Consider the following 27,222-nt stretch of genomic DNA (forward strand, 5'->3'; position numbering starts at 1 on the left):
TGGGCTCGTGGTGCCTGCTCTGAGGACTCTGAGTGCGCAGCAAGTCAGGTAGAGCCAGGCCTCCCAGGGCAGAGTGGAGCCATGGCAGAGAGGGACACGGGATAATGGATGCAGGAAGGGTTAGCGTTGATTTGGGAAATAAGTTTTCAGTTTCCCTGCAGAGGTATGTGGGAGGAGACAAGCGGCAAGGCACTGACAAGTATGATGTGGAATGATGCGGTTTAAAGGTTTATCCGGAGAACTGGCAGCTAGTCGTAATTGAATACCAAGTGCCGGGCTGTTTGCAAGTTCCTGTTTTAATAGCCTGGAGGGGTGATCTTGCTAATGGTCCCCTCCCAGCTGCAGCCCTCTTCCCAGCCCCGAGCTGCTTATCTCTTGCATCTGGGCTTGAAAGGAGATCTTAGGGAATTCTTTATGGAGCGGGGATCTGACACAATTGGGTTCTCTCTGGCCATTTAAGGCAATACAAAGAGTGTGGACTGGGCAAGGAAGAGGAGTACCCCCTACTAAGACATACAGAAGAGGAATTAGAGCCTCTGAAATGGAAGAAGCAACCTGTAGGAAAGATGTTCTGTTCAAAGCTTTTTTTTTTCTTCTAGTAAATAAAATTGTAAACTAAATGCTGGAGTCCCTCTTGCACACCTGAAAATACCCAATGAGTGCCTAAAAATAGCACTTGCTGTGCAACTGATTTAATCTTTGAAGCCAAGGCTTTTTAGAATTAATGCAGTTCAATTAATTGAGTGCTTAATAGGAAGAAGGGGAGCAGTTGGACAAATTTAAGCTGCAGATTTTGAAGACGAACAGAGAAACTATTCAAAGTTTCTAAAACTTTTCTGTTTAGAAAAAGAATATATTAATTCCTTTAAGGATGGTTTCTAAAGTCTTCGTTGTTTTTGTGCTTTTTACTGCAACTCCATTGTAGGAGTATGTTGTTTTAATAGACCAGACATAGCAAATGGAAACTATTAAACTCAGAGTTCAAGCCTTTTAATGTTTGGAAATATTGCAATTTCAGGATTTTAAGTTTAAACATGATTAAAAGAGGCAGATGAGGCATATTATGAAAGCTCAGGATTGTTTAGACTTGGTGTATTGTGTTGTCTGGTTCTATAAATGCTTTCTGTATAATGAAATCTTTTTTTATTTATTTAATTGATGAAAAATATACCTTAGAATAGTGAAACTCAACTGTAATCTCATGAGGAGGGATCTGTTTTTTTTACTTTGTGGTAGATAATTGTTGTGGTACATAATTCTCCCATTTATTATCTGACCCACTGCTGAGTTTAAAAGTCACTCATACAGACAGAGACCTGCAGCAGTCATTTGAATGGTGCATCTGATTCTCTTGTCAAAATCTGTGTGCTGGCTTATTTCTCTTAGTATTGATGTAGTTGCAATGATTTAATTCTTCTGTGAGAAGATAATAATCAGTCCTTTTTAAGAACCATTGATATGAAATACTTTTAGAAGTTTCTGTATTCAACTATTTCAATTAAAAATTGGACAGTCAGATACTCTGGAGACAGATAATGTGTGTCTGTGAGAAATATCTGGCAGGAGAAACAAATATTGTGTCTTTATGTCCTATTGATTTCCAGAAAATATGGTCTGTAATTTGTGCTAAGTAGTCACTTTTTTGACAGTTGCTGGCTATTAAGGGGACACATTAATACAGTAAGTAGTTCTTAAAAATATAATTCAGAAAATATTGCCTTTTTTCCTGAGTTCAGTGTTTCACAAATATTATCTGTCTAACCTTTTGTATTTAACTGGCTTTAAAAAATCATGAGGCCTCATAATTTTGAGGCCATGTTAGTGTTTCTTTTGTGAGTGAAACAAAGTGCCGTTACAAGAATAAATAAGTGGAATCAGAGTAAACCCAGTTGCTTAGGTATGATCAAAGGAAGAGTTGCTTTTCTTGTGCACACACAGAAGGTGACAACAGCAGCACCTTTAGGCTCTTCCATAAGCAGTATGTGAGGGAAAGGTTTTTGTGGAAAAAGCTGTCAACCATAAACTTATTTTTGGATGGGCTTGAGGAACTAGTGCGTCTACTTGCTTGCGTACCTCCCTTGTTCTACATACAGCAAATTGGGAGTTCTCAGTCAGTGTCTAAAACCAGGTTTCTTGTCAATTCAAGATGACTTTATGGGATCCACAGAGCAGAAAGTAAAGCTCAAAGTATGAAATAAAAAAATACCTTTAGGGGCAAATACAAAAGGAGATGGTTATGCCTAACTCAGGTTTACTTCTAGATGCCTAGGAACCTTGTAGAAATTGATTTCACCAAGTTCAGTGTGAAATGCATTGAATTTTTATATTTGAAAATCTAGTAAATCAGCAGCAAAATAAATGATAACTTCAAAATATTGGCTAGGATCTTGGTTCAACTATAAGATGATGGCTATTTCAGTGCATTTTTCAGAAGGAATGCATGGAACAAAAGATATAACAAGTACATTTAGGAGTTCTATTTGTGGAAGCTGCAATAGAACACCAAACATAACAGGTATGATGGTGCTAACCCAGTAAGACTCACCTTTATGGTCAGAATAGAAAAAATAAATGTTGCTGAGATTTGATTCATTTCAGCTGAAAATGGATATTAAAAATAGGTCAGATATTCAGATGAGATGAATCTCAACAAATAATAAAATTCCTTGTTATATATGCTCAAATATATTTTGTTCTCAAATGGGCTTTCTGTTGGTTGCACTTTTGACTTTAACATGATTTTTTTTTTCTATAATGCCTTCTAAAAGTAGGAGCTGTTTCTTGAGGGTTAGCCAATTTAAATATGGTAATCCCTTGTCAGATTTGAAGATTTTTTTGTTATTAAGCTCATACAGTAAATTTTGCATATTTAACTGTCAAATGCTTGATTATCACAAACAGTAAAATACACTTTACAATGTTGTTCATGTCAAATTTTAATAGGATTATAATATCCTTTACATCACTTTTGCCAATCTCACTTCTAGGGAGCTGAGTTATTGATTTGTGTGCTAGACAATTAAAAGCACATTGATAGAATTTTATCAGTTTTATTAGAAATTAAACAAAACACATGTAAATGGCCTCTTGATGCCTGTTTTCAGGAAAGAATTTGCTTCGACCTAATCATGCATTTGCAAGGAAAATCTATTGTTTAGGGCTGTGGCCACATGTACTACAGAAGCTCAATTAGGTATTTGAAGCTTTGCATAAACCATTGTGTTTTATGAAGTGTTTTATGAAGTGATGTTATTTGAAAATACTTGTTGCCTTCTAGTCCAATTTGTTGCGGTATTAAGTGCATGTATAATTTTGATCAAACAGACCAAATGTGGTCATGGAGGTTTCGGAGCTTCAGTTCTCTGATCACTCACAACTTCCAAGTTAGCAGTCGAGGATAAGATAGAAGAGTTGGAAGTAGTGCTGTTTATCAATTAGATTTTACAGAAGATGCTCAAAAGTTGAGGTGAGTAATGTGGGTTGTCCTGCTTGGGGATAGTTGGAGTGGGTTTTTTCTGTTATTGTTTGTTTTCTTGTTCATTGGTTGCCCCGAATCATAAAAGTAGATCTGCCTTTTTAAGTTTGATTTATGCTTGAGGTCAGTTGAAATTTCAGTCTTTGTGAAAAAAGAGCCATGATACCCTGCTGTCTTTAACTCCTTGAGGAGTCAGGCTTCTGTTATTAGTGTTCTGTTTCTTATGAACTATTTCTCTACAAGTTGAAGGGAATGGTTAAAGTGGCCCTCTGGTTGCAGTGCAGCATGAATGGTGTGTGCTGTGTGTTGGCATGGCAGGTTGTGCAGGATTGCTGTCAGAAAGATATTGTTGCTAATAATAGCTGTAGAACCTTGGCTAAAATTGTTTAAATACTAAATGAGTTCTGTCAGGTAGTCGGCCTTATGAAGGGTAGAGTTATTTATCGTGTGCTGTGTATGTGCTTATTATCCCCATGAGCACCCCAATCACTTTTCAAGCAGCCACGTCTTAGTGTTTAATTGAGTACAAATACTTTGCTGGTATTTTCTACCTCAGTAACTTCACCTAAAAGGACTCATTGTAAGTTCAGATGTTTGTTTCTCTACTGTTTTATTGCAAGTCTGATTTTTCTTCTAAGTTTATTCTGTAGAAGATGAAAAAAGAAATAGCAGATGCAGATAAAATGTGGGTTTTTTTACATTTTAATAAGTCAAAATACATTTCATCTTAAACAAAAAGTTCTTCTCTAAATTGTTTGGTTTATATTTATTCACACAAAAAGGTTTTTTTTTTCTATAGAATGCTTAAGTAAGAGGGAATTTGCATATTTAAGATTAGGGTTTTTTTTAAAAACAACCAGCACAACCCAAAATTGCAGAACCACAGATTTAATTTTAATTCAGTCAGGATTTGGTTTTGGTGTCTTTTTTTTGTTTGGTTGGTTGTTTTTTGTTTGTTTGATGGAATATTTTTGTTTGTTTGGTTTGTTTTGGGTTTTGTTTTGGTTTTGGGTTGTTTTTGAGGATGCAATGTCTCAGCATTTTAGTATCCCTTTTTCACCAGCACTTATTTTAAATACTATTAATATTCATATGTAGTATTCTACTGTTCTTTTATTTACACTCAGAATCATTTTCACCATGCTTTCCTTTTCCTGAAAAGTCTGTTACCTCATGTGTTATTTCAGGAACTTCGGCAAAACTGAAAACAGTTTTGCAGGGTTTTGAGAAAGAGGCAGCCTCATTTGTTCCTTCCTTCCGGCACTGGGCATGTCCATAAGCCAGCCATCCTTGATGCTGCTTTATGTGGAAGTTGGTCATTAATGTGTGGTTGCAGTTCAGTTTATTCTGAGCTCAAGTGTAATTCTTTCTGTTAATTTCTGGGAATTTAGAACATGATGAATTAAAGCTCTGAGTATTTTGTGCGTGCTTGTCTTTTGATCGTCAGTGATTAAATTATAAGTACTGTAAAGCTGAACACTGAGAGAACTTTAAGGTCATAGGAGGCAGTTCTATTTTGAAAGGGATTTTTCAAGTGCAGAATGATTAAATCTTTTTATAAATTCAAGCTCTAGAGGATAAGTGGAAATGGGACTATGCATGTTTTATTGGCTTTAAAAATGCCCAATAGCAGTTTAAATGCTTGTAGACAAGTAACAGGCCTTTATCATATGATATATTTCATTTATAGTCTCTATACATAGCCTGGCTTTCATTTCTAGTCCCTATACATGTCTTACATTCATGTTATACATTCATGATTTTTTACCATGAGGTTTGTGTAAACATATAACTCCTAATCTGAATATACCTCTGTCAGGCAAGCTAAGGCAGAGGGGAGATTGTTTTGGAATTGAAAGGTAAACAAATAATTTTTCTTTTGCCTACGCTTTTCATTTAAGCTTTCTCAAGTTATTTTGATCAGAGAAGTTATCTGCACGTAACTCCATCATATTTTTTGAAGAGCTTAGTGTAAGTTTTTGAACTTTCCTTCTGAATTTCTTTATCTGTACTGGTGAGAACTGCAAATCATAAAAAAAAATTAAATAAAAATGAGTAATAAGAATTTTATGCGGGATGAATATGCTGACTGTTTCAGTCAGGAACTAATGTACTTTTCATCCAAGGAGAAAGCTCAGATTTTACATTAGAGAGACAGGTTTAATGTCTGGAACTTTGTTCATATGCAGTACAAGAAAATTCAATGTGATTCTATTTTTCTCCTGTGGAAGTTAGAGAAAATGTTTGCAGTCTGTCTAAAGAGCAGCATGAGAATGTGATTAATGAACTGAAACTTCATTTTCAGTGATTAGTTGCCTATTTTTACAACAATGGTGCACAAACAGCACATGAAACTATGTTTAAAAAACCATTTAGGATTACCTGCAGGTAATATACTCCCAAAGAGTTCTGGCAACAACCTGCTAAATGCTTTATCTGCTAAATCCATATTTCAGTGAAAGAAATTTCATTGTGTTGCATGCTGAACTCGTCTAGGGGAGGATAAGAAGCAATAAATACCTGTCTTCCTCATCCTTGCAATGTTAACTGAGAAATATTCCTGTTCCACAAGTACAAAACTAAAACACAGAGATGAAGACACTGGATTGACTTCTTATATATGTGCTAAGCATTAAGAATATGAGCCTTTACAAATGCCTTCACATTTATCTGCTTAGGTGTCTGGTGAGTCTGAGGAATTGACACACACATCAAAACTGGCTCATTTCAGGAGGTTGTATGAATTAATGAATTTGCTTACTTGGAGGAACTCTGTGGTTGAAACTCTTGGTATGGTGTCCAGTTCTGTCCATGGATAGATCTACTGCCTTACTAAGACCAAACCCCACAGCTACAGATTTTCTGTCCCATGGAATTAAGGATCCAGCAGCTGGCACTGCTGTTTTGCATATCCTGAAAGCTGGATTCATTCATAAAGCTGAGCACTCCAGGTGTTTAGTTTGCATGTTGGAATTGAATTCACAGCTGAATTACTTTTTGAGAAGGAGAATAAAAGGTTTTTTAAAAAATAGTGCAAATTTGAAAAATACAAAAATAAAACTTTATACATCAGAGGTGTCTTTAAAATCAGATACCTCATCAATGGTTTTGCATTAAAAATTAAATTTCTATTGTTTCATTTTCAACCATTTAAAAAATAAAACCTAACTTATAGATTCATATTTCAGTTTCTTAATAATATATTATATTGCAGTATTGTTATGTTTAAATTAAAAGAATTTCACTCTAAGAAGTTGTTCAGAGTTTATATTGAAAGTTGTTTTCTTTTAGTTGGATACAAGAAGAACATAGAATCATGCTGAATGTGATTCAGCATGATGTACTAGTTATCTTTGGGGTATTCATCTGCAGGAAGTGAAATCTAAAAGACTAAGTAGATTTTTAATTTCTTGTAGCTCATTTTAAATACATTTGTTTTGTACATTTTTTATTCCTTTTTTTTAGAGGGGCACATCATGCTTTCATTTGTCTAAAATGACTGACTGAAATACAAATTTCTTTTTAGAGAAAAATCTTACTTTTTACTTGAAGACACCCATGAGAAATAAGGAGTTCAATGATTGATGAAGAGTAAACTAGATGTATTTCTGACCATCTACTGATGTTTTCCAATAAAATTAGTCATCAGGGTTAGACAGGCTGTAATAAAATTATAAGCAGTGACTAGAATAAGTTGGATATACTGGTATGGTATATCAGTTATTCCAAAAAATTGCCTGGTACTTCTCAGAAGCTGTAATTGGTATGCTGCTGGTGGTAAGGGAAGGTGACACTTAAAACTGAACTCAGATGCACTGAAAATGGTGAAAGTAAAACTCCCCCATTCCTTTGTGAGTTGGGTTTTGCAACATAACAAATTAATACTATGACTACTTTATCATCTGTTCAGTTTGAATGTCTTAGACTTTGGTGTCAAATTCAGCAATGTAGAAGATAAATGTTGATGTGCTAACAGAGAAATTGTATCTTAAAGTGGTTTGCTAAGTTAAAAATCCTATAGGATGTGGTACAGGCATGATCAGCTAAGGATTGACAGCTCAAGTAGAACATAAAGGGTATTGATAATCATTATTTTGAAAGACCTGTTTATCTTATATGATCTTCCTATACTGATGCTTTCAGCACAGGCAAAGGAATTTAACAAAATACTTATTCCTGAAATGAACTTTTCTAAGGTTTCTACAGTACTGCTTGACTGCCTCCATGGTTTGGTCTGCTTAAGTTACTTTCCCTGTTTAAGTGATTATATCCTGCCATGTAAGCGGAAAATCAGGAATTAAGTAACTCTTTAAAGTGCAGCTTGGCAGACTCCACCCATTTTCTGGAAACCTCTGTCTACTATTGTTGTAGTAATATTTAATATTGCAGTTATTAGATAGGTTTAGATTATTGTGATTATTGTGACAATATAGACATTCCATTGCTTGTGTATTTATTATATCTACTGCCATTACAAAATGCTGCTTAGCAATATTTCAGATTCACCTTTATCAAGAGTTACAACACTTTATAGTAGCAATTGTTTAATTTCCTCTAGTTGAGGTAAGATCTGTAGTATTGCAATTTTTTTCTTATTCATTTTGCAAACTTGATTCAGAAGAGTGACATGTTTTGTTTGAATACTGATGCTATGTTGGTATAATGTTTGTACTTTGTGAGAAGTATAATCTACCTGAGTAATGTTTGATCACCAGACTATGATGTCCTGAAATGGTTAACTAACACTAAAGGTATTTAAAAACTAAATATTAACAGATTGAAATGAAGTGCTCAGAGAATATTTATAAGATGTAGAACATCACCCACAATGTGTCTGTCACAGATGGAAGAAATGAATGTATTGACAGGTGTGCAATCGATAGAATAAGTTTATAGATCTAAAATTCATTCCAAGATGCCAGAATTTAACAGTTTGTCTTCAGTATTGGATGTGAATTAGCTTGAACAGAAGCTGAAGTCCCATTAGGCAGCCAATGCTTTATTGCTGGTATATTGGAAGAAAGTAATTTACTCTGTTTTTCTGAGAATGTGACTGTGAAATTTGTTCCTGAAACATTAGTCAGACAGCATGGTGCAGTTCTAACTTGTGTGTTTGCTAGGGATAAATATATACCACATTTTAATTTCTTTCCAGAATCAATCTGCTAGAAGTCATCGTATATGATGTGATTTCAGAAGAGCTAGTGCTTGGTTTGCAGTCTGCTTCCAGTCTCTTAAGTGTACAGGTTATTTCATGTCTTGATGATACTGTGCATGTTTAGACTGGCTGTTTTCATTAAGTCATAAGAAACAGCACAGACGAAAATGATCTTCTGTGTGATCAGAGAGGTATCTACACAGCCTAGATTTCATAGGGAGTAGAATGGCTGGATCTGACAACAGGTTTTCATTCTTGTAGTAAATTGTAAAAGTCAGACAAGTACTGGCAACCAGCTAAACATTAGTGGTTTTTACATGTTGGCTGAGGGAAGAACACACTCCTATTCTAAAACAGCAGGGAAAGACAGTGATTCTGACTTGACTGTTGTCATCTCTTATGGCCACAAATGTGTTGGCTGCATCCCACAGGAAAATTTTCTTGTACTGGTAGCAAAAGTGGTGCTTCGTCCATCAGCCTCTGAAACATTTCTTATTTTACAGATAAAGTTATTGGTGTAGTAGGCAAGACAAGATCAAGTGTGTCTTATGAATGTGAATCCTTGTACCAAATTCAAACTTCACTGCTCTTCCATGCAGTACAAATGTCGTACTCTGGTAACAATGAATATAGGGCAAAATAAATTTTGGAAACCACCTCCACTGTTTCAGCCATGTGCATGTAGACAAATTGTTCTGTTCACATAAATGAAGTTGGGAAATGATGATGCAGTATATAGTAACTTTGTTGTTTTTAACATTACAGATAATGTAGTGGCTGACGAGGTAGAAAATGCTTAAATACAGTAGACAGCATTTTTGCATTATGATTTATTTTTGGGGGCATAGAATACAAATTGGATAGAGTTTAATGGCTAAAGTTGATTAAGTGTAAAACTAATTTTAGTATGGCTTAAGTGCAACAGTAACTTTGATATACTAGACAAGCAATTTAAAGAAACGACTGGTTATTTAGGTTTTGGTTTCAACTTTATAATAACATTTTATTAAGGTTCATTTGTATTGCACCTCCTAAGAATGTCTCCTTAAATTGAAATGCTGATGTTAAGGGAAGGTATTTATTTTGGTGATACTGCATTATGGAATTTAACTGGATAACTGCTGATGATTGTTAAGTACTCCGTGTATGTGTATATATTTGAAAATGTACAATGTCTCTTTTAAACATCGTGCAAGAACTACACAAAGGAGAACATTGTGAGTAATAAGTGTTTTGTCCTATCTACCTTTTGACAGGAGAATTAGATGACAGAGAACAGGCAAAGCTGGAAGTAAAAGTATGGGATCCAGATAGCCCCCTTACTGACCGTCAGATTGACCAGTTTTTAGTTGTAGCACGGTAAGATTAAAATCCTCTCATAAAAAGTACTTTTCCTTTTTCTACTGACTATTTATGCCCCCATATCGTGTTACTCATCCTGTTTGCCATTTTGTGAGCCCTTCTCTTTCCCACAGTTAGATAAAAGAGAAAATCAGACCATGACCCTTTGTATATTTATTGAAGCTTATTGTATTTACCAATACAGGAGACAGAAAAAGTGAGCTTTGGAATAATGATACACTCCCTTTATTTCAGGTTATAGTAGAATTTGATACTTTGAATGTAACTATCAGTTTGCTTTCCCCTCAGAGTAAATTATTTCAGTGCTAATAATAATAATAATACAATCTTGTGTTTTACAGTACTTGGAATTTCATGGTGTAAAATAGAGGTTAAGAGTAGAAATAAAGAAAATGTTAACAAATTAAATGGGTGCAGAACTTGCCACATACACACATAAGCTGAATAATTATTTTGGCTGAATATTGAAATAAAGTTTTGAAGTCATGTATTTCATTAGTGAAAAAAATCAAGTCAGCTCAATTTTGTAAATTAACATGATTATGCAGATTTATGAAAACAACATCAAAGTGCTTTGAATTAATAAATACTTTTAGAAATTATTTCTCTACTTAAAAAAAAAAACCTTCAGAATTTGTAGGTTTCTTACTAAAGGACAATTCTACATTCATAGGACACAGCGGGTTTTGTCTTTCCTCTAATTCATAGTTACAAAGATACCATTCTAATGATAGCCGAGAACACAGTTCACATATGGATTTTATTCTGAAAAAAATCCATCTCCTGTATTTTCTGTAACCTGCTTGCAGAGTGTAATCTCAAATCTTCTTAGCCAAATAATCCTTTTACGTGGTTCTAGTTTTTGGGATTTTTTTCTTTCTCCCTTTTGAAAAAACATTTCTGGAAGGAAAAAAGAAAAAAAGTTGTTCTATATTTTCCAGCTTATGTGTATAGTGGTATGGGATGCTGATTTACTCATTTACAGTTCATATGCTGATCCACTTGCTTTTTTTCCTTATTCTCCCACTTGGAATATTGTATCCTTTCTATAAAGTACTAAAAGTTGTTTTGTTTTTTTTTTTTTACCTGCTCTTGATGAATTTTCAAGCAAGACAGAGATGTTTAGGTGTTAACAGGTGTTCAGAAAGTCACAGGGTCTGGTAGATGTTCCACAGAAACTAGGAATCTGAACTGCTTTTTCACCAGCAATATAATACCTGGAGATGTATGGCCAGATTATTATGGTGTGCCCTAAAGAAACATCTGCATGAAGACTCTGAATTTTGGAAGAGTTCATTCATTGCTTTTAAATTCTTGTACTTGCTATTTCTCAGCCACTCTGGGGAGCTGAAGTAGTATTCTGTGGAGCCAAAAATGTTCCAGAGGAATGTAGCAATAAGCAGCCTGCTGGGAAGTAACAGAGAATAATTAAATACATAAAGAAGAATATCCTTCTCTCCTCCTGTTATTTAAGACCTCTTTTGCAATGCTATGCCCTGACCAAGACTGCATTTATTTTAAAGTCAATACGTTTCTGTAAAGATGGTTTCTGTTACAGTGGATCATGGCTGATTAGTTGTTACTATCCAAGGTCTTGTGGTACTTGGATGGCCATCTGTAATCAGGTATTACTCAGGTGCAGCTTTATGGATGTTCTTGCACAGAGCTCTATTCATCTTTAGAAGCTGCTTTTCAGCTGACAGAAATGGTTTCCAAGCTCCTATATACTTGTTTTCACAGGATGCTCTAAGTGGCTTCTGAGGCAGATTTTAATGAATTTCTGGAGAAACAGTTCTGTGATGATTTGGTGGCAGCTTCCAATTCAGCGTGTTGTGTGGTTACAGGATTTATACTGGGCCATTATACAGGACCATTAAAAGCTTCTTGAGAAACAGTGGAGAGCTGGTATTATGATGTGGTGAACAGTGCTTACAGAGAGCTCTGCTGCAGCCTAACTGTGGTTCACTAGACATTGACTGTGCCCACTGGATTTCCAGTTGGAATGATCTTTCTCTGGTTATGTTTAGTTCTGCAAAGTTGAAAATATGACAAGAATATTTTATTCTTAAATACCTTCCCAGGTGTGATTTTCATTGAGTATGTGTATGCTATTGTGTTTCATATTTTAAAAGAATTTTCAAATGATCCTTTTCAGATGCTGTGTTGAAGGAATTGAGTATTTATTATCTTTTTTTTTCCCAGTCTGATCTGGTTGAAATAAGAGTTGCTTTTGTCCTTAAATGCTTTAGCTTTTTTAATCTCACAAACAGCTTTGTTGTTTTTTGAGAAGTTGTTTGAATACTCTTTTTATTTGTGTTGACCATTTACAAGTATATTTATATTTTTACCTTGTACATGTAGCTTTCCCTTTCTTACAGGGTTTATTTACTGTCTCAGGAATGAGAGGCCTTTTTCTCTAGGTTTATATGCCTGGTCAGTCTGGGCCTCTCACTGAGCCCTACTATTCAATAATTTCCTGGGTAGAAAGGAAGAAGAATATGCCTATCCTGTGCAGAAATTAGAGGTAACAGTGCCAAAAAAAAATGGTGGAAATTTGGAAAAAAGGATCCATAAACTTGGCCTCCCCAAGTAGTCTTGCCTGATACACAAATCTTGAAAGTACCTTATTTCTGCTACTGAAGCATAATTTGGGTAAAGACTCTTGTTTGAACTAGCAAAAGCATCTGTTAGGAGAAGCTTGAGGCCTCAGACTAATGTATTCTGGGTTTTAGTTGTCTTTTGGGTAATGTTTGTGCTGTGATAATGAAAAGTCTAACAGCATTTTCTACCACATTCAAATAAGATACAACTGCACCAGCCAGTTTTCCTTCTGTCCTATAAATTGGCCACGTTCTGTGTCTGCCAGCTTCAAAGGACAGGAGTTTGAGAAGATGCAACAGCCATTTAGATCTGCCCACATTAGTAAATAGTTCAGTATAGTAGAAATGGATTTGTAGGATTGAAATATTTGGTGCTGAGGGCCTAGTGTCCACAATGCACGTTTTGAGCAGATTTTTTTTTAGTCATAATTCTAATCAAGTCCTGTGGACTAAATATCTATGAGTGTGTGGAACTACTTCTAACAGGAACCCAGTTTGTATGCTATGAGATGCTTTTTTTTTTGTTGTTGGTTAAAATGAAGTAGATTAAAATGCTGTGGACAGCATTACTAATTTGAACCGATTAAAATACACTCTGTTTTCTCCAGTCATCAGTCTCTTATAATTTCTAATATACAAGGAGTACTTCATTTCATTGCCAGATCTTATGTTTTTTTTCTACTTTTGTCACAAGTTGCACTGTGTTAGGAAATAGAAGCATTCCTATTTTCTGTGTAACATAATAGTCCTGTCTTTTTTTGGTATTTCAGAGTAAAAAAATATCCTTCCCAGTCTCAAATGCAATAGGAGGTGTGGGACAGATGCTGAGAGCTGAAGAAATGACCCCCTTTTTTTTGTTTGTTTTTTAAAATTTTCTTTCAATCTGATAATTTGCTCTACAATTCATTGCATGATACATTTTTGGTACATTCCAGTTCCATTTATATGCTTTATGATTCAGTGAAACCATTAAGAATGTAGTTCTTTTATTCTGCTTCATCTAACTACATTATCAACATATTCTTCTGGAAGGAATATATTTCTAAATGAAGCTATTTTACAGACATTTGTGGTCCCAGCTTATTCCCAACTAAACCAGAGTTTTGAAATCTAATTAAAATAGCCTTGAAACATTGCATCTCTACCTTAAATTTTTTTACTTTGATTTCTATGACATTATAATGGCATTACATACCTCTATCTGACATATTTATCTTCATTTGAATGCCTGCTTATTTTTTGATGTAAAACCATAGAAGAATGGAAAATTACTTGTTAGTCATCTTAAATTAGAGCTTGATCCTTCCTGTGTTGTTCCCACTTTTCCACTTGCTTCAGGACATTGATTATATTCATTTTCTGTTGGCTTCTATGTTATAAGTGCTCACAGTATGTTGGTGTATTTGGACATGTTCTATGATTGTTATATTAATTTATCTTACAGTGGGGAAGGGAACACAATGCAGCTTCAACTGGCAAGGTGTCTTTCATTATACAGAAGAAAAGAATGCGTTCATTAACTGAGAACCATGAGTAAAAACATTTACAGGTGTGATCAAAAAGTAGTGCTCTGTTCTTGTGAAATAATTCATTGTAGTCAGTGGCAGTAGACCAAAATTCCCAAAGCTCATAAATGAAAATAAATACATAAAAGACATTGGTTTGTAGTCTTCAGTTTTACAATGCTTCTGGATTCTCTGGAGGTGCTGAGAAGTAAAAGGAATTGAAGTTCATTAAAGAGGTAATTAAATTTAATGGCATAATTGCAACATAAAATTATGCAGCAAAAATGGTGAAAAATCTCAATGCCAATGCTGCGCTCACAAAACTGGATGTTTCCTAGCAAGGTGAATTACAGCATCTTATGGTAGGCAGATGGTTTGGAAGTAAAAAGGAAAAATATGTTCACATCAAGTATACCAGGCATATCAAAAATCCTGTGTTTCTGCCTGTCTGTCATGCCTGGCTAGTATATGTTTATTCCTTTGTGCATTTTGTATTACTGTACTTCTTGACCCAAATTCATTTAAGGAAAACTAATTCAGACTTGGAGTTGAATTTCTCTTTGTATTTTTTGTAATGACCCTTGGTCTATTTCAGTATAAAGAATAAATTTCCATAGCAGAGTTTTCATGGACCTGCTTTTAGGGGGCTGAACATCTCTTCCTCTGTGACTGTGAAATTGCGGGATGGCATAGAGATGATGCCTGAAATAACATCCTGTGAATTAAACTACTTTTATCTATCGGATTCTATTTCTGTTGAATAAGAAAGATTTCACATATGTTTCACTTCTATTCATAGAGCAATGAAAGTGAAGGTTGATTGTATCATACATTTATATATCATGCCACACTTTAACTTTGAGAGTCTTTAAGCAAAAGAATAGTGGAAGGTGACTTTTCATGTTTCTTATGCCATCTCCCTTTGTGCTGTAAATACCTCAAGTGATAAAATGAAGCATAACATTGTACAGGCAGTTGCTTAGAAATGCAAAGAAAACATCTTTTTTAGCAGCATTATTTTACTTTGACTATATTCTGCAAGTCAGACTTTTACTACTCAGAACTGAGTAGTAAAAATCTCATGTGTATTTTCTGTTTTCATTTACTGTTTTGTTGCTTGCTTGTGTCTTCACTGAAGATTTTTTTTTCCTTCTTTCCAATATTTTAAGTATTACAATATTCTCTTGAAGAGCAGTCAGATATTAATTTGCTGGTTTTTAAATTGAGGCCAGTGTAAGAGGTCATTTTTTTTAGGACTGTTTCCAATTTAGTGTGAAGAGGAACATTGGAGTAAAGACAAGGAATACAAAAGGTTTCCTTTCTTAATATGTAGAAAACCACCAAAGATCACTTAATTGTTTTCCTCAAAAATATTAGCTCATAGGTGAGGCATAGGCATTCATTCTCATGTGGAGAATTGGGGTTTTGCAGATTCATGTATGCACAGATGAGGCTCACTTCCAACAGCTTTGTCCAGAGTATACCCACTACTTGTGAAACAGACAAGCACTATAAAAAAAAAGTGAATAGTTTTGAAATAAATATCCTCAGATATAGAAGGATATATGTCTCAGCTGGATTTTCAATACAAGGTAGAAGAAAATTGAGAGTTACTTGCCTGCATCCAGAACTTTCTGGATCTGATTTGATGCTGGACTGCTGTTGCTACTAGGAGAAGCAGAGGCTATTTTTATTCTGACGTGTAATTGCAGTGGTTCCAGATTTTCTTTGATAAAAAATAGCCCTTTTCAGAACTAGTTACTGATGAGCCACCAAACCTTTTGAAGCTTGTTAGGACAACAGTCTCTTGTGTTTGCTGCTTCTTAATTTCTTTGACTACTACTGTTTAATCTTACGCAAAAATTTGAATAATTATTTCCTTTAATGTCTTAGACTTGAGCTATGAGTAATTTGGAGCAATGCATTTTCTGTGTTCAAAATCTAATCTGAAATTTTGCCTAAATGTAGGGCACACAGACATAGCAAGTGCAGTGATCTCTCAAGTTTTTTGGACATAGACATTGTTGAGTTTTGCCGAATTTGTGGATTTATTCCATAATCTTGGATCCTGGTACCGGACTATATGCATTTGTTTTGTTTGTATGGTTGTCATCTGCAATCTGTTATAAAGCTTCTTGGTTCTGCTCTTTAAGATAATTAAACCAAGGAAAACCAAATTAAAGTAACACTGGATTGTTTGGTCTAACCCTTAAAGCTCTTATAGCTGCTTGCTAATGCAGGCTGTGCAAAGAGTGATCTCCTTGCTGATAATAGCAATTGTTTGTCTTGTCCATCTCTCTGCCACCTGTGTAATTCACTGTCTGTGTGACTTTTGGCTTTAGCTTATTTTGTAAAATGTGGGGAGTGTTGGTTTCTGTTTGAAGTCCAAGTATTTTAAATACACATTGAAACATGCATAAGTAGCTTGCTGAGCACATCTTTTTGGGTTGTCAGTTTATTATAGTTATTACTGAATTAAATATAATTTCAGTTAACTATTTACAATTATTCTTTGAATTCAACAAGCTTACCAAGACATTGATATTGAAAGTTTGTTAAGAAAACTGAGTGGTTAGGGTGTGACTCTTTAGTTTGTGTTGGCTTAATACTAAGTTTTATGAAACTTAGTAGATGAAGACAATACTGTGTCTTCTGGAAATGGGTTTGGTTAGTTATTTATTTTGTTCCTTTTCTAAAACAATTGAGTAGTGGAATTAGAAAAAAATAATGCAAGGAAAAATGGCAAAGGTAGATTTTGACCTTTGCATCAATATATACCTCATATCTGTACTTTTGAAATTAGTACTGTACTAATAGAAAAACATAAAAGATAAGACATTTTAGTGATTTCTAAAATTAATATTGAATTTGGATGTGAATTGCCTAGCTAGATTGTATAAAACACTGTATATCACTATTTAATTTTTGCTGTTTAACAGCAAAATGTTCTAGAATTTTTACACTCACTTGGAAATTCACTGTTTTTCACAAGTTTCTATGGAAAAGAGAACTAGAAGTTAGTTTGATTTCAAGGGAGTCACAGACATGAACACACCTCACACGTCCAGACCCCCCAGTTTGTGTCCTGCACCATCCCCACCCCCTGTCCTGTCACCACTGACACCCCAAATGGTACCCTGCCTGCAATGTATTTTTTATTTTTGTTCTTATTGTTATTATCATATTTGTTCCATTATGTTTGATGCCATCTTTATTATTATCTTTTATACTATTGTTTTCATTATTTTATTTTGCCTTTGTGTGTTTTATTTATTATTGATTTGTTTTGCACTCACGTACTCCAAAATCCCACACAGCATTCTTCTGACGGTTGCAATCTTCTCCTACTCAGTGCAGCACTGGAAGCAATGTCCACTGGTACATCAGTTCTTACCTCTCTATCACTTATTCAAAATTATTATTTATTATTATTAATAATAATAATAATAATATAATAATTATTATGTTATTGTCGCTTAATTTTTACATTCTGAGCAATGAAATACTCTTGGGCTCTGAAGTCAGCCTCAAAAGTTTGATCTGCCAGAGAGTGACTGTAAGAACGTTCTTTGTAGTGTTCATAGCATACTCAGATTTTATTTTAGAAATGTGGTGGAAACAAAATAATTTTAATTATGCAAAAGGAAGATAAGCTAGCAGGTAGCAGCAGAAGGGAAATGCAGTCATGCCACATTCACTGGTTTGAGCAGTAGGGACAGAAGGATCACAGGAAAGACTGCTTAGCTACAGCCCTTATCAATGCCAACATGTTGAAAGGGGTTGACAGACTATCAGGAAATGTGTTCATAATAGAGCCTTATTCTTGGGAGCAATTTGTGGACAAATATTGTTTTATGTACTGCCAAGCTTTGGGGAAAAAAAAAAGATGTGTGTGTGTGTTTTCTTGTCTTGTATTTGCCATCTCCACAAAGAGGGAGAAAAGGTTGTGAAAAAAGCATTAGAATATGATTTATTTATTCCACAGCCTTTAGAAAAGCAGTTAATACCAGGGGTCTGAATCACTGCTGTTAAATCTTAACTTGTAAGACTGTGGCAGCAAGTACTGAACATGCATTCAGTAATAAATTTTTTGAGATTCAAGATAAAATTGCAGTAGCATACTTTATTATCAGTTTCTCCATGATCATTTTTATCTTCAGTGAGTTAAAGTCTTGGTGCACATTGTTTTACTGTTGAATATCAGATTAATAGGAAAAGTGTGTTTATTTGTCAGTGACATTCACCATTGGCGTAATTCTGTACTTGTAAGTTGTGTGGGATGTATTTGCTTGAGTCCCTACACCAGAGGATTGCACTGCGTTACATCTGTAAATGGGTCCTTGCGTTTAGAAGGGGTTATGTCACAACTGCAATAAACAGGTTTTTTTATGAATGCACCTTAAGAGTCATTATACAAATCCAGGTACTGGAGAAACTTCTGATCTGTTTATTGATAATATTTTGTGTCACTGCATCTTTGCTAATTTCGTATATGATATGCTGGGCCTAGTTAAATTCTCTTTTCTTTCACTGTGTGTGATACATAGATGTACTTCCAAGAAATGTTTACAGTTTAGAACAGTCTAAGTATAATAGATACCATGTACAATTCATCAACAAAAGAAAGTAAAGCTTTGGAAAAATATGTCCGTTTCAATAACAGATTAATTAATAATGCTTTAATTAAGTAGGTTGAGAGATCCATTTATTTCATTATTGCTTGAAACCTGTGACAACATCAGGAATTTTGGGGGCACCTTAGCTAATATGCTTTTTTTGGCTCACTAATGGAAGTAGTAGACATGTGCTACTGAAGTGAATGAAATATTTTTAATTTCCTCATGGGGAAACCCCCATTTTAATTTGAATTATAATTTTTAAGCACTATTATAGCATTATAATTTTAGAAATAATAGTCCTGATTGTAAACCTCAAACTGTGGAGAGCCTTTGACTTCATAATTAATTGAAAATTCTGTACATTAAGAGGTTGGGACATGAGAATTCTCTGAGTATCTTTTGTTTCTGAGATGCTGTTGTTATATGTACATTGTTACTTTTGGGGGCCAGAAGGTCAGAGATTTTGCTGCAGTGTTTAGTGATTTGTCTTTATCAAGTTGTTCTTTGTTAGCAAAAATCTGAAAACTTAACAGTAAAAATATGTGACTCCCATGTGTAAAAGGATACTTTTATAGATATACCACAGTCTGATATTTGAGATTTCATCTTTCTGTGTATTTACTGTTGCTCTTGTTCCTGTGTTGCAGTGCGGTTGGCACGTTTGCCCGAGCTTTGGATTGCAGTAGTTCTGTCAGGCAACCCAGTTTACACATGAGTGCAGCTGCTGCTTCCCGAGACATCACACTGGTAGGTGGTGTCTTAAACATCCCACAACTTTTATATCTATGAATTCAACACTTTCTGGTACTCCAAAGTCCCCATTTTCCACCTGTTGTCTTTAGATGCCTGTAAGCAAGGTGTGTGTGCGTTAGAAAATCCTGATTGTTTTCTTTAAGCTTCTCAGTGCTGCCCTTGTAATCACATAGTGCAACACTTGGCTTTAGTTGTGGATCACCCACAGCAGAATGGATAATACACATCATATAGGGATTCATCCAGGGCAGTGTCATTTAAAGTATGTGGTAATAAAGCTGACTGAAAATTGTGTGGATAATACTTTGTAATATACTTACTGGATGTATATATCATCATATTTTCTAAAGGATAAAAAATCTGACTTTGTAAGCATATTTTTTAACAACATTTCAATTAGCATATTCCTACAATGTTTCCTTAGTGTACTGTTCACTGTTAACATAAGCACCTGCATCTTTTAGAGAAAGTGAAAAATGCATTGATTGCAGGTTTGTTTCTGTATAATCATACTAGCTGAGATGAGAAGGTGTGTTGCAGTAAATAAAGTATGCCAGGAACACTATGTGAGACCAAAAATAGTACTGTTTCAGAGAATCAAGTTTGACTTAGATTTCCAAAGAAATCAACTGTTGTTTTATTATTTTAGGTATTTTTGTACCTAAACACCATCACATAGTCTAGGCTAAAGAGGACCTGCTATTTACCAGTTACTGGAGCATTAGAATTAGAGGAAACTCAATAAAGCTAACAGATTAGTTCAAAATAGCTAAGGTACTGCTTATAAAGGGAATAGAGAGCCCCTAGAATTCAGTTGCACAAAATTTTGTGGGAATAGGCAGTACCAGCAGATTAAAAAAAGGTTAGAAAAATTATGTAGCCATATAGGTCATAAATTAGAAATTAGTACTGAGGAGAATAGGGAAAGGTATATGTTCTAAATGTCCTCATTCTGAAGCTTTGTAGATGCTGGTCAATGAAATGGGAATTGCCCTCAGACTGTGATTAGACTTACCTGAATGCTTTAGCTGATATTTCTTGGTGCAACTGTAAGAGACACAATGCTTAGTTAAATGGGTGGTTGGTCTGATTCAGCGAGACAATTCGTATATTTCAGATAAAATAAATTTTTATTATGGTGAGAAAAACATTTAATTTATTTTTTAAGTACACTTTTGCAGTGTAGACTCTTGAACAGGAAACTGATTTAGTCTGGACTACGATAGCATCATAAAGGCAGGGGCAAAATGTATTGTTTTCAGTAATACTCAAAATGAATTTTCTGTTTCACAGTTGCTAATATGACTTTTACTAGCACAATTCTGTTCACATTAAATACTTTATTTTGTTCATCAAAATAGTTCTTTAACGTTTTTCATTTTATTAATATTTCGTTGGATTAAGAATTTCTAATAAATTTCACATATTGCATATCCCTTCTTTGTTTGCATCCTGTATTCAGTATTTAATAGAGTGGCTTTATCCTTATGGCAATTTCTCATTTGAAAGTACATGTGCAATGCTGCTAATAAGGGGATAGTTTGAGTGCCATGTTAATGTTTCTCCATTGCAAATGATCCATTAAGTTCCATTACACTTAATGAAAGGCATATCTTATAATGAGGCATCAAAGGAGCCACTCTAGGCTTAATTATTGTGTCTGTCTCTTCTCATTTTCCTACCCCCTCAGCTTTTTAAAACCCTACTTTTTTAGCTTTTTGGCAATGTACTTCCTTCTAAACTAAGAAAAGACATATTTGTCATTATAATAGTTACTTTTTCAGGCATTTCCATGTTAATTGGGAGCATATTTTCAGCAGCAGTTAAAGTTAGTAGAGACATTTGCAGAACTTGTGGTGTATTTCATTTATACTTTGCATATAGGTGCATAACACTAAGAAAATTATACCATTTATCTTCTTAATGCAAGGCAGATAACCCTTGCATCTGAGGTGATATTAATGAGATTTCTGTATGCCACACCTGTGGCTTTCCAGTATTCCTAATTAAGTTTTAATCCTATTTAGTTTTAATCAGAAATAACTGTAAACAGACTGATATTAAAAAAAAAAAAAAAAGCCTAGATGATGAACATAGATAAATTCAGGGTTGATGTACACATTTCTTGCAGATGAATATCAACTGAGAGGCTGCTTTCAGGCTCCTTTATTTTGAAAACATAGGGAAGGTAATGAGACAAGACAGGAAACTCCCTGCTTTTAGAAAATTCTACAGAAGATGTGAAACAATGTGTGTTTACCTTCTTAGATGGTCATGTGCTTCTATTACAGTGGTAAAGAATTGTGAGACAACCAACTAAAACTTGTATTTCTGGCCTTCTCAAAGGCAGTGTTTTATTTTATAATGAAAATTGATCTCTAAGAAGAGAAAGAGACTTGTAAGACCTTCTGTTTCAGATTCCTAAATACTTCATAGTGCTTATATTGATCATGAGAGCCATTTAAAGCAAAGCAGGCTGATGGCATCACTTGCTCCTAGTGGTGGGTTTGTTCAGAAGAGCTTATGTGACCTTACTGTAGGGACCTAAATCTGATATTGGATGTCTTTTCAAAATGAAAAGTATGAGCAGTCTTTTCATTTTGGATGGTGTCTTTTTAATGATTTTTATTAGACTTCCTTATATGTGGCTCTTAAGGTAAACACATTTAAAGTATGATTGAATTGCTCAGCTTCCAGTTTGAATTCTTTGTTGGAGGCAGCTCAGTCTGAAATGTCCTTCAGGCTCCTGTTTGGGAGAGGCAATGCCAGGTCTCCCAGCCTCCTGCTTCTTCAGGTAAAGCAGATAAAAAGAAGATATTCCAGGACTTTTTCTCTCAGCCTGTACTAATGCCTTCAGGCTTCTCATGCTTTTGCTACCACAATTGGCATTGCAGTCTGGAAATTTGATGCAGGTCAGGGCGGACAAACCTGTAGAAGGCAGAGTTGTCAGTGGTCTTCCGTCACAGGACAGCTCAGCAAAGGCAGCACTTATCCACAGAGTTCAGTATAAATATTTTCTTTAGTAATATCAAGAAAAAGCATTGTGGAGTCAGGTGTTTATTACAGATGAAAAATGAACATAAAGCAAGAGCAAGATTCCGATGTATTCACTTCTGTTATCATTTTTATGAAAGTTGGTATCACTGAATAGATCTGGATTTAGCAGCTGCTTGGAAGACACCCTGTGTGTACTGCTTTTTTATGAAGGTTGCAATTTAAACAAAGATTTAAACCTCAGTAGCACATCTACTGTTCAGTCTTTAGACCTGGTTTACTCATTGCCTGAATGGTAAACAATAAAATAGTGATTTCAATGTACATTCTCTAACAGGAAGCTGATGGATTTTAGGCAATATGTTTCATACTTTCCTATTAGAATACTTGATTTTAACAATGGCTTTTCTCCAGGCTGGTGAATTTGATGGAACCATAAGTAAAAGGATGCAATGCAGGATAATAGTGACATTACTTCTTGCAGACAAAACACTTCCAAAATCTTGTGCTTGATAGCACTGAAAGACTGACAATAAACACTGGAGAAAGACAATAGCCATTGATAGAAGATGGCAAAAAAAAAAAAAAAAAAAAAAGAAAAATCCATTATTTACAGTGGATTTGTATGCAGAAGCTCAGCTGGAATTGCTGTACTGACACATAGTGCAGGAGTGCTCCTTCCTTGCAAGGTTTTTTCATAACTGGGTTTGTGCCTTGTGAGAGTTTGCATGCTACACTTGGAGCTCAGCACTGTGGTGGGACACACTGGGAGGAGACTGATACAGAGTTACAGATATTATCACACTTATAACTCTGATATCTCCTTCAGCACAGCCAGTTGGATTGTGTTGATGGGGTCTTTTGGGACGCTGAGTCAGAAATGCTTCTTGTGTTCTGCTCATTTTCCTGACAGGCGGATTTTTTTACTTTTTATTTTCCCCATCCTTGGGGAATGGGAGTAATGGGAGCATTTAGTGTTACCTACAGTGTGAAGATTGTTCTAATTTGTTTGTTTTCTATTTTTTATAACAGAAAGGGAATCAACGAAAGGAACCTTATTTACTGGTCTGTGATAACAGTGCTTAGCAAGGGACAAAAATCTTGCTTCTCTTTCAGTATGATGATAATTAAAACAATAAATGTCTTCCTTCTCCAGCAATGAGAATATTGAGCTCATAGAGGTCTGAGCAACTGTTTAGTTATTATTTAGAGCTTCTGTTAATTGAAAATGGCCCCACAGTCAATATATGCCACAGTCTTTATTGGATTTCTTGGAACCAATTTCTACCAAGAAATTGAGTAGATTCTTTAGAAATGTTTGCTAGTAATTTTCAGGAACTAATAAACTAATGTCATTTTTGGTAAACATTTTATCAAGGTATTTCCTTTCCCAGATTAAGTAATAAACCATTTATTTTCCTCATATTCCACAGTAGAAAATTAGGATATCAAGACAGATTCTAAACTTAGCATTAATCAAGCTCCTTGCTTGATTTATAGAGAATAATATATTGACTTTGCATATAACTGAGATAGACTACTGTCTATTTAAACATGTCTTTATTCTCTCCTTGTCCCTGCCAGTTTCACGCAATGGACACACTGCATAAACACAACTATGATCTGAGCAGTGCCATCGGGGTTCTGGTGCCACTGGGAGGGCCTGTCTTGTGTAGAGATGAAATGGAGGAGTGGTCAGCATCAGAAGCTAGTTTATTTGAAGAGGCTTTGGAGAAGTATGGCAAGGACTTCAATGACATTCGACAAGACTTTGTAAGTATGAAAGTAGCGCCCTTTCCTGTAGCTATGTTTTGCTGTCATTGAACATGGCTGCTTTCTGTAGGTTTGGAAGGTTTAGCTAGGGGAGAAATCTGTGTAGCTGCTCCGTATGATTAACATATCTATACATTTTATCTGGCTGAAAGTCAATAACCTTTCTTGTTCAATGCTATTGTTTGGAAAGCTGGTGACAGAAGATAATCTGTTTAGTGGTTTAATATCAGGGAGGATGTCTCATGCTGAGACACTCCAATAAGGATTTTTACAAGGATCTTACAAGCATCTGAAAAAGGTCCAGAAACTTTGCAGAGTATTTCCGCAATTTCCAGTGAAATTCATTACCAGCTACATGGCTGACTCCCCTGGGTGCTTTTGGAAAGCTGGGGTTTCCTACTATGGTTAGCAGAGAGAAATTTGTATTCAGAGAGGTTTTAAAATGTACTACAGGGAGTTGTTTTGACATAGTAGATATTTTGGCAGTTCTGAAAAGTAAAAGAAATGTTTCCCAGTATATTCTAACTACAATAATTTTTGTACTGAAGTATCAGACTATAGGGCAGTAAACCTTTAATTTGCTAATTCTAATGCAAAGTAATGAAATTAAATGGATTCAAACACTGATTGCTAGAATTGCTAGTAATTTGCAATTTTTTTCACATTTTGTGGAGAGCCTTTTTCTTTCAAGGAAAAATATTTCCTCTGTTGTACCATGTTCAAGTCTGGCTTCGTGAAAAAGTTAAGATTTGAACCAAAGGAATTCCATTATTTAAAACTGAAGTTGATTGAAACATTTTCACTTTCGTCTCATTCTGCATGACTCTGAGGACTCAGATTTTTAAATTTTCTTTAAGAACTTTATTAATAGTCTTTGTGAGGGGGGAAAAAAAGGTACTGTATGGTAAATGTAGAAGTCCTTACAAGATAGACTGTAGGACAGTGGGAGGAGGCTTGGCAATGAGCTGTCTTTCCTTCATTTTCACAGATTTGAAATGGAACAGGTAATTGAATGAAGGTGGGAAGCAAAGGCTATTGTTTTTTATAAGGAAATGACATTTTAATAGGTGTATTATGTCTGCATGCTTAATTTTGAGATTCCTAAGTGAGAAAATGTTCATTACATTGATGACATAAAGTTGAAAGTTGCATCATGGCTGAAACAGCTCTTTGAAGTTCAAGAAAATATTATTGAAAAACGATATTTATAGATTTTTTAGAACAGAAATCTTAAGGTAAACGACATTCCTTATTATTTCTTATACAGACAAGTGGTTCTCATTTGTAGGTGTACAATAGTTCAGGAGCCATATCTTCCAATTAAATGGTTCCTAATATATAAATATTTGGCTTTTGAAAATCCCTTAAGCATATAACATGCTTTATTGGCTGTTTACAAGTTGTGTCCTAACACAATTTGTGAGCAAGCATGCAGAAGGCTTTTCTCTGGTATTTATGTGGTATTTTTATTTTCTGTATAATTTCTGTGTTACCTACTACTGCATTAAAGTGATGCAGTGTAGTAATGTGTCACAAGAATTGCTTCTGCATTTGTAATATTCAAATGCTAGATATTTGAATGACTTTACTAGAAGCTGTTTACAATGTTAAAATTTTGTCTTGGATATTCATAAAATTTTGTCCTGATACCCTCCCTCTTTCACGAAATCTTCCTTCCCAAAATGCAGCTATTTTTCCCTGGTCTCCTCCCAAAGCAGGAGACTCACACAGATCTGGTGATAGCATTGCGCAGCCTACTGGGAGCACCTTAACCATGAGTCAGAGTGCAGCACAAATGGATGTGGGCCACTAATTAATTATAGCTTATTTTAGTTAGAACAGGGATATTATCTATTCTTAGTCACTTTTTTTTTTAATCTTTGGAAAAGTGTCATTTTAAAAACATCCTTAGAAGAACATCTATTTTATATCTCAATTTATATGGTACTAAGAACAGTGCACAGTCTTTATTTAATTCTATGTAATTTGAAATATTTCAATTATGTTAGTCATTGTGTAGTCTTGGGATATCTTAATTTCCCTAGTGTAAAATTTATGTGTTCTCACTTCCTGTGTAGCATTCTGAAAGTGCAGGGATTTGAAAACACACATTTGCTTTTTAAGTAATCATCAAAAATAGTCCATCGAGATTTAGATCAGGAATATGTGAAAAGTTTCTGCAAGGTGAGGTAGGTATAAATATGTAGCACGTAAGCAGTGATTTTCCATTATGATATTTTCATCTATTATCATCCCTCTCTTCAGTGGCAGACATTGATAAGTTTACTGCTGATAAGTATCTAAGGACTTTAGATGTGTTGTAAGAGCAAGGGCAAAGAAGATCATGAACTGATAGTGTACCTGTGAACTTGTTTGGGTCTCCACATAGGATCTAATGATAAAATCCTACTGAGATTAAACTCCAACCTCAGCAGTCAAGCAGTGGTGCCACAGGACAGGCAAGAAAGTCATGTTGCATGGCAGAAAGGGGTTGGTATCAGTCTGCTGAAGCAGAAGGGTGATATAGTACCTGCCTGAGTCATTACATCCCAGAGGATTTGCCTTTTCTGTGTCGGCCCAGATTTGCAAGGGACAGCAGCTGCAATTGCAGCAGTTCTGTAAAATGCAGATTCATTTACTTTTCCAGCAGTTACTGGGAACTGCTGCTGTTTGATGTTCAATGTGCAGCTCAAGTATTAAGCTACAAACACTAAATGTTAGTAAACAAGATTGTTATAAATTAAATGGTGTAAAGGTCTCTACCTTTTTCTCATAGATAGGAGATGCTCATTTGTAATTGTTACCAATCTAGCTTTTGAATAATAATTTTCATCAGTTGTTGACTCACTGACTCTGGTAGGAGAGGTTCTTCTATCTTTAAGACTCTGTATGAATCCTAATCAAGCTAAACCTTATAAACTAATTCAATTTACTTGATGTGCTTGAATTATTTCACATCCCAGAACAGTAGAATGGGAAAAGA

General features: G+C 34.9%; 1 protein-coding gene across 2 annotated transcripts in view; it reads left to right on the top strand.

Annotated features, from left to right (window-relative positions):
• Nucleotides 1-27,222, top strand: part of MTA3 (metastasis associated 1 family member 3) — a 134,814-nt gene that overhangs the window by 44,338 nt on the left and 63,254 nt on the right. For both annotated transcript variants that reach the window (XM_053938010.1, XM_053938011.1), the window contains exons 7-9: nt 9,890-9,992; nt 19,367-19,466; nt 24,051-24,239. In XM_053938010.1, the coding sequence (XP_053793985.1) occupies nt 9,890-9,992; nt 19,367-19,466; nt 24,051-24,239 (392 nt within the window). The remainder of the gene's footprint in view (nt 1-9,889; nt 9,993-19,366; nt 19,467-24,050; nt 24,240-27,222) is intronic.

Source organism: Vidua chalybeata, chromosome 3 (assembly GCF_026979565.1).
Source record: "Vidua chalybeata isolate OUT-0048 chromosome 3, bVidCha1 merged haplotype, whole genome shotgun sequence".
NCBI classification, from domain to species: Eukaryota; Metazoa; Chordata; class Aves; order Passeriformes; family Viduidae; genus Vidua; species Vidua chalybeata.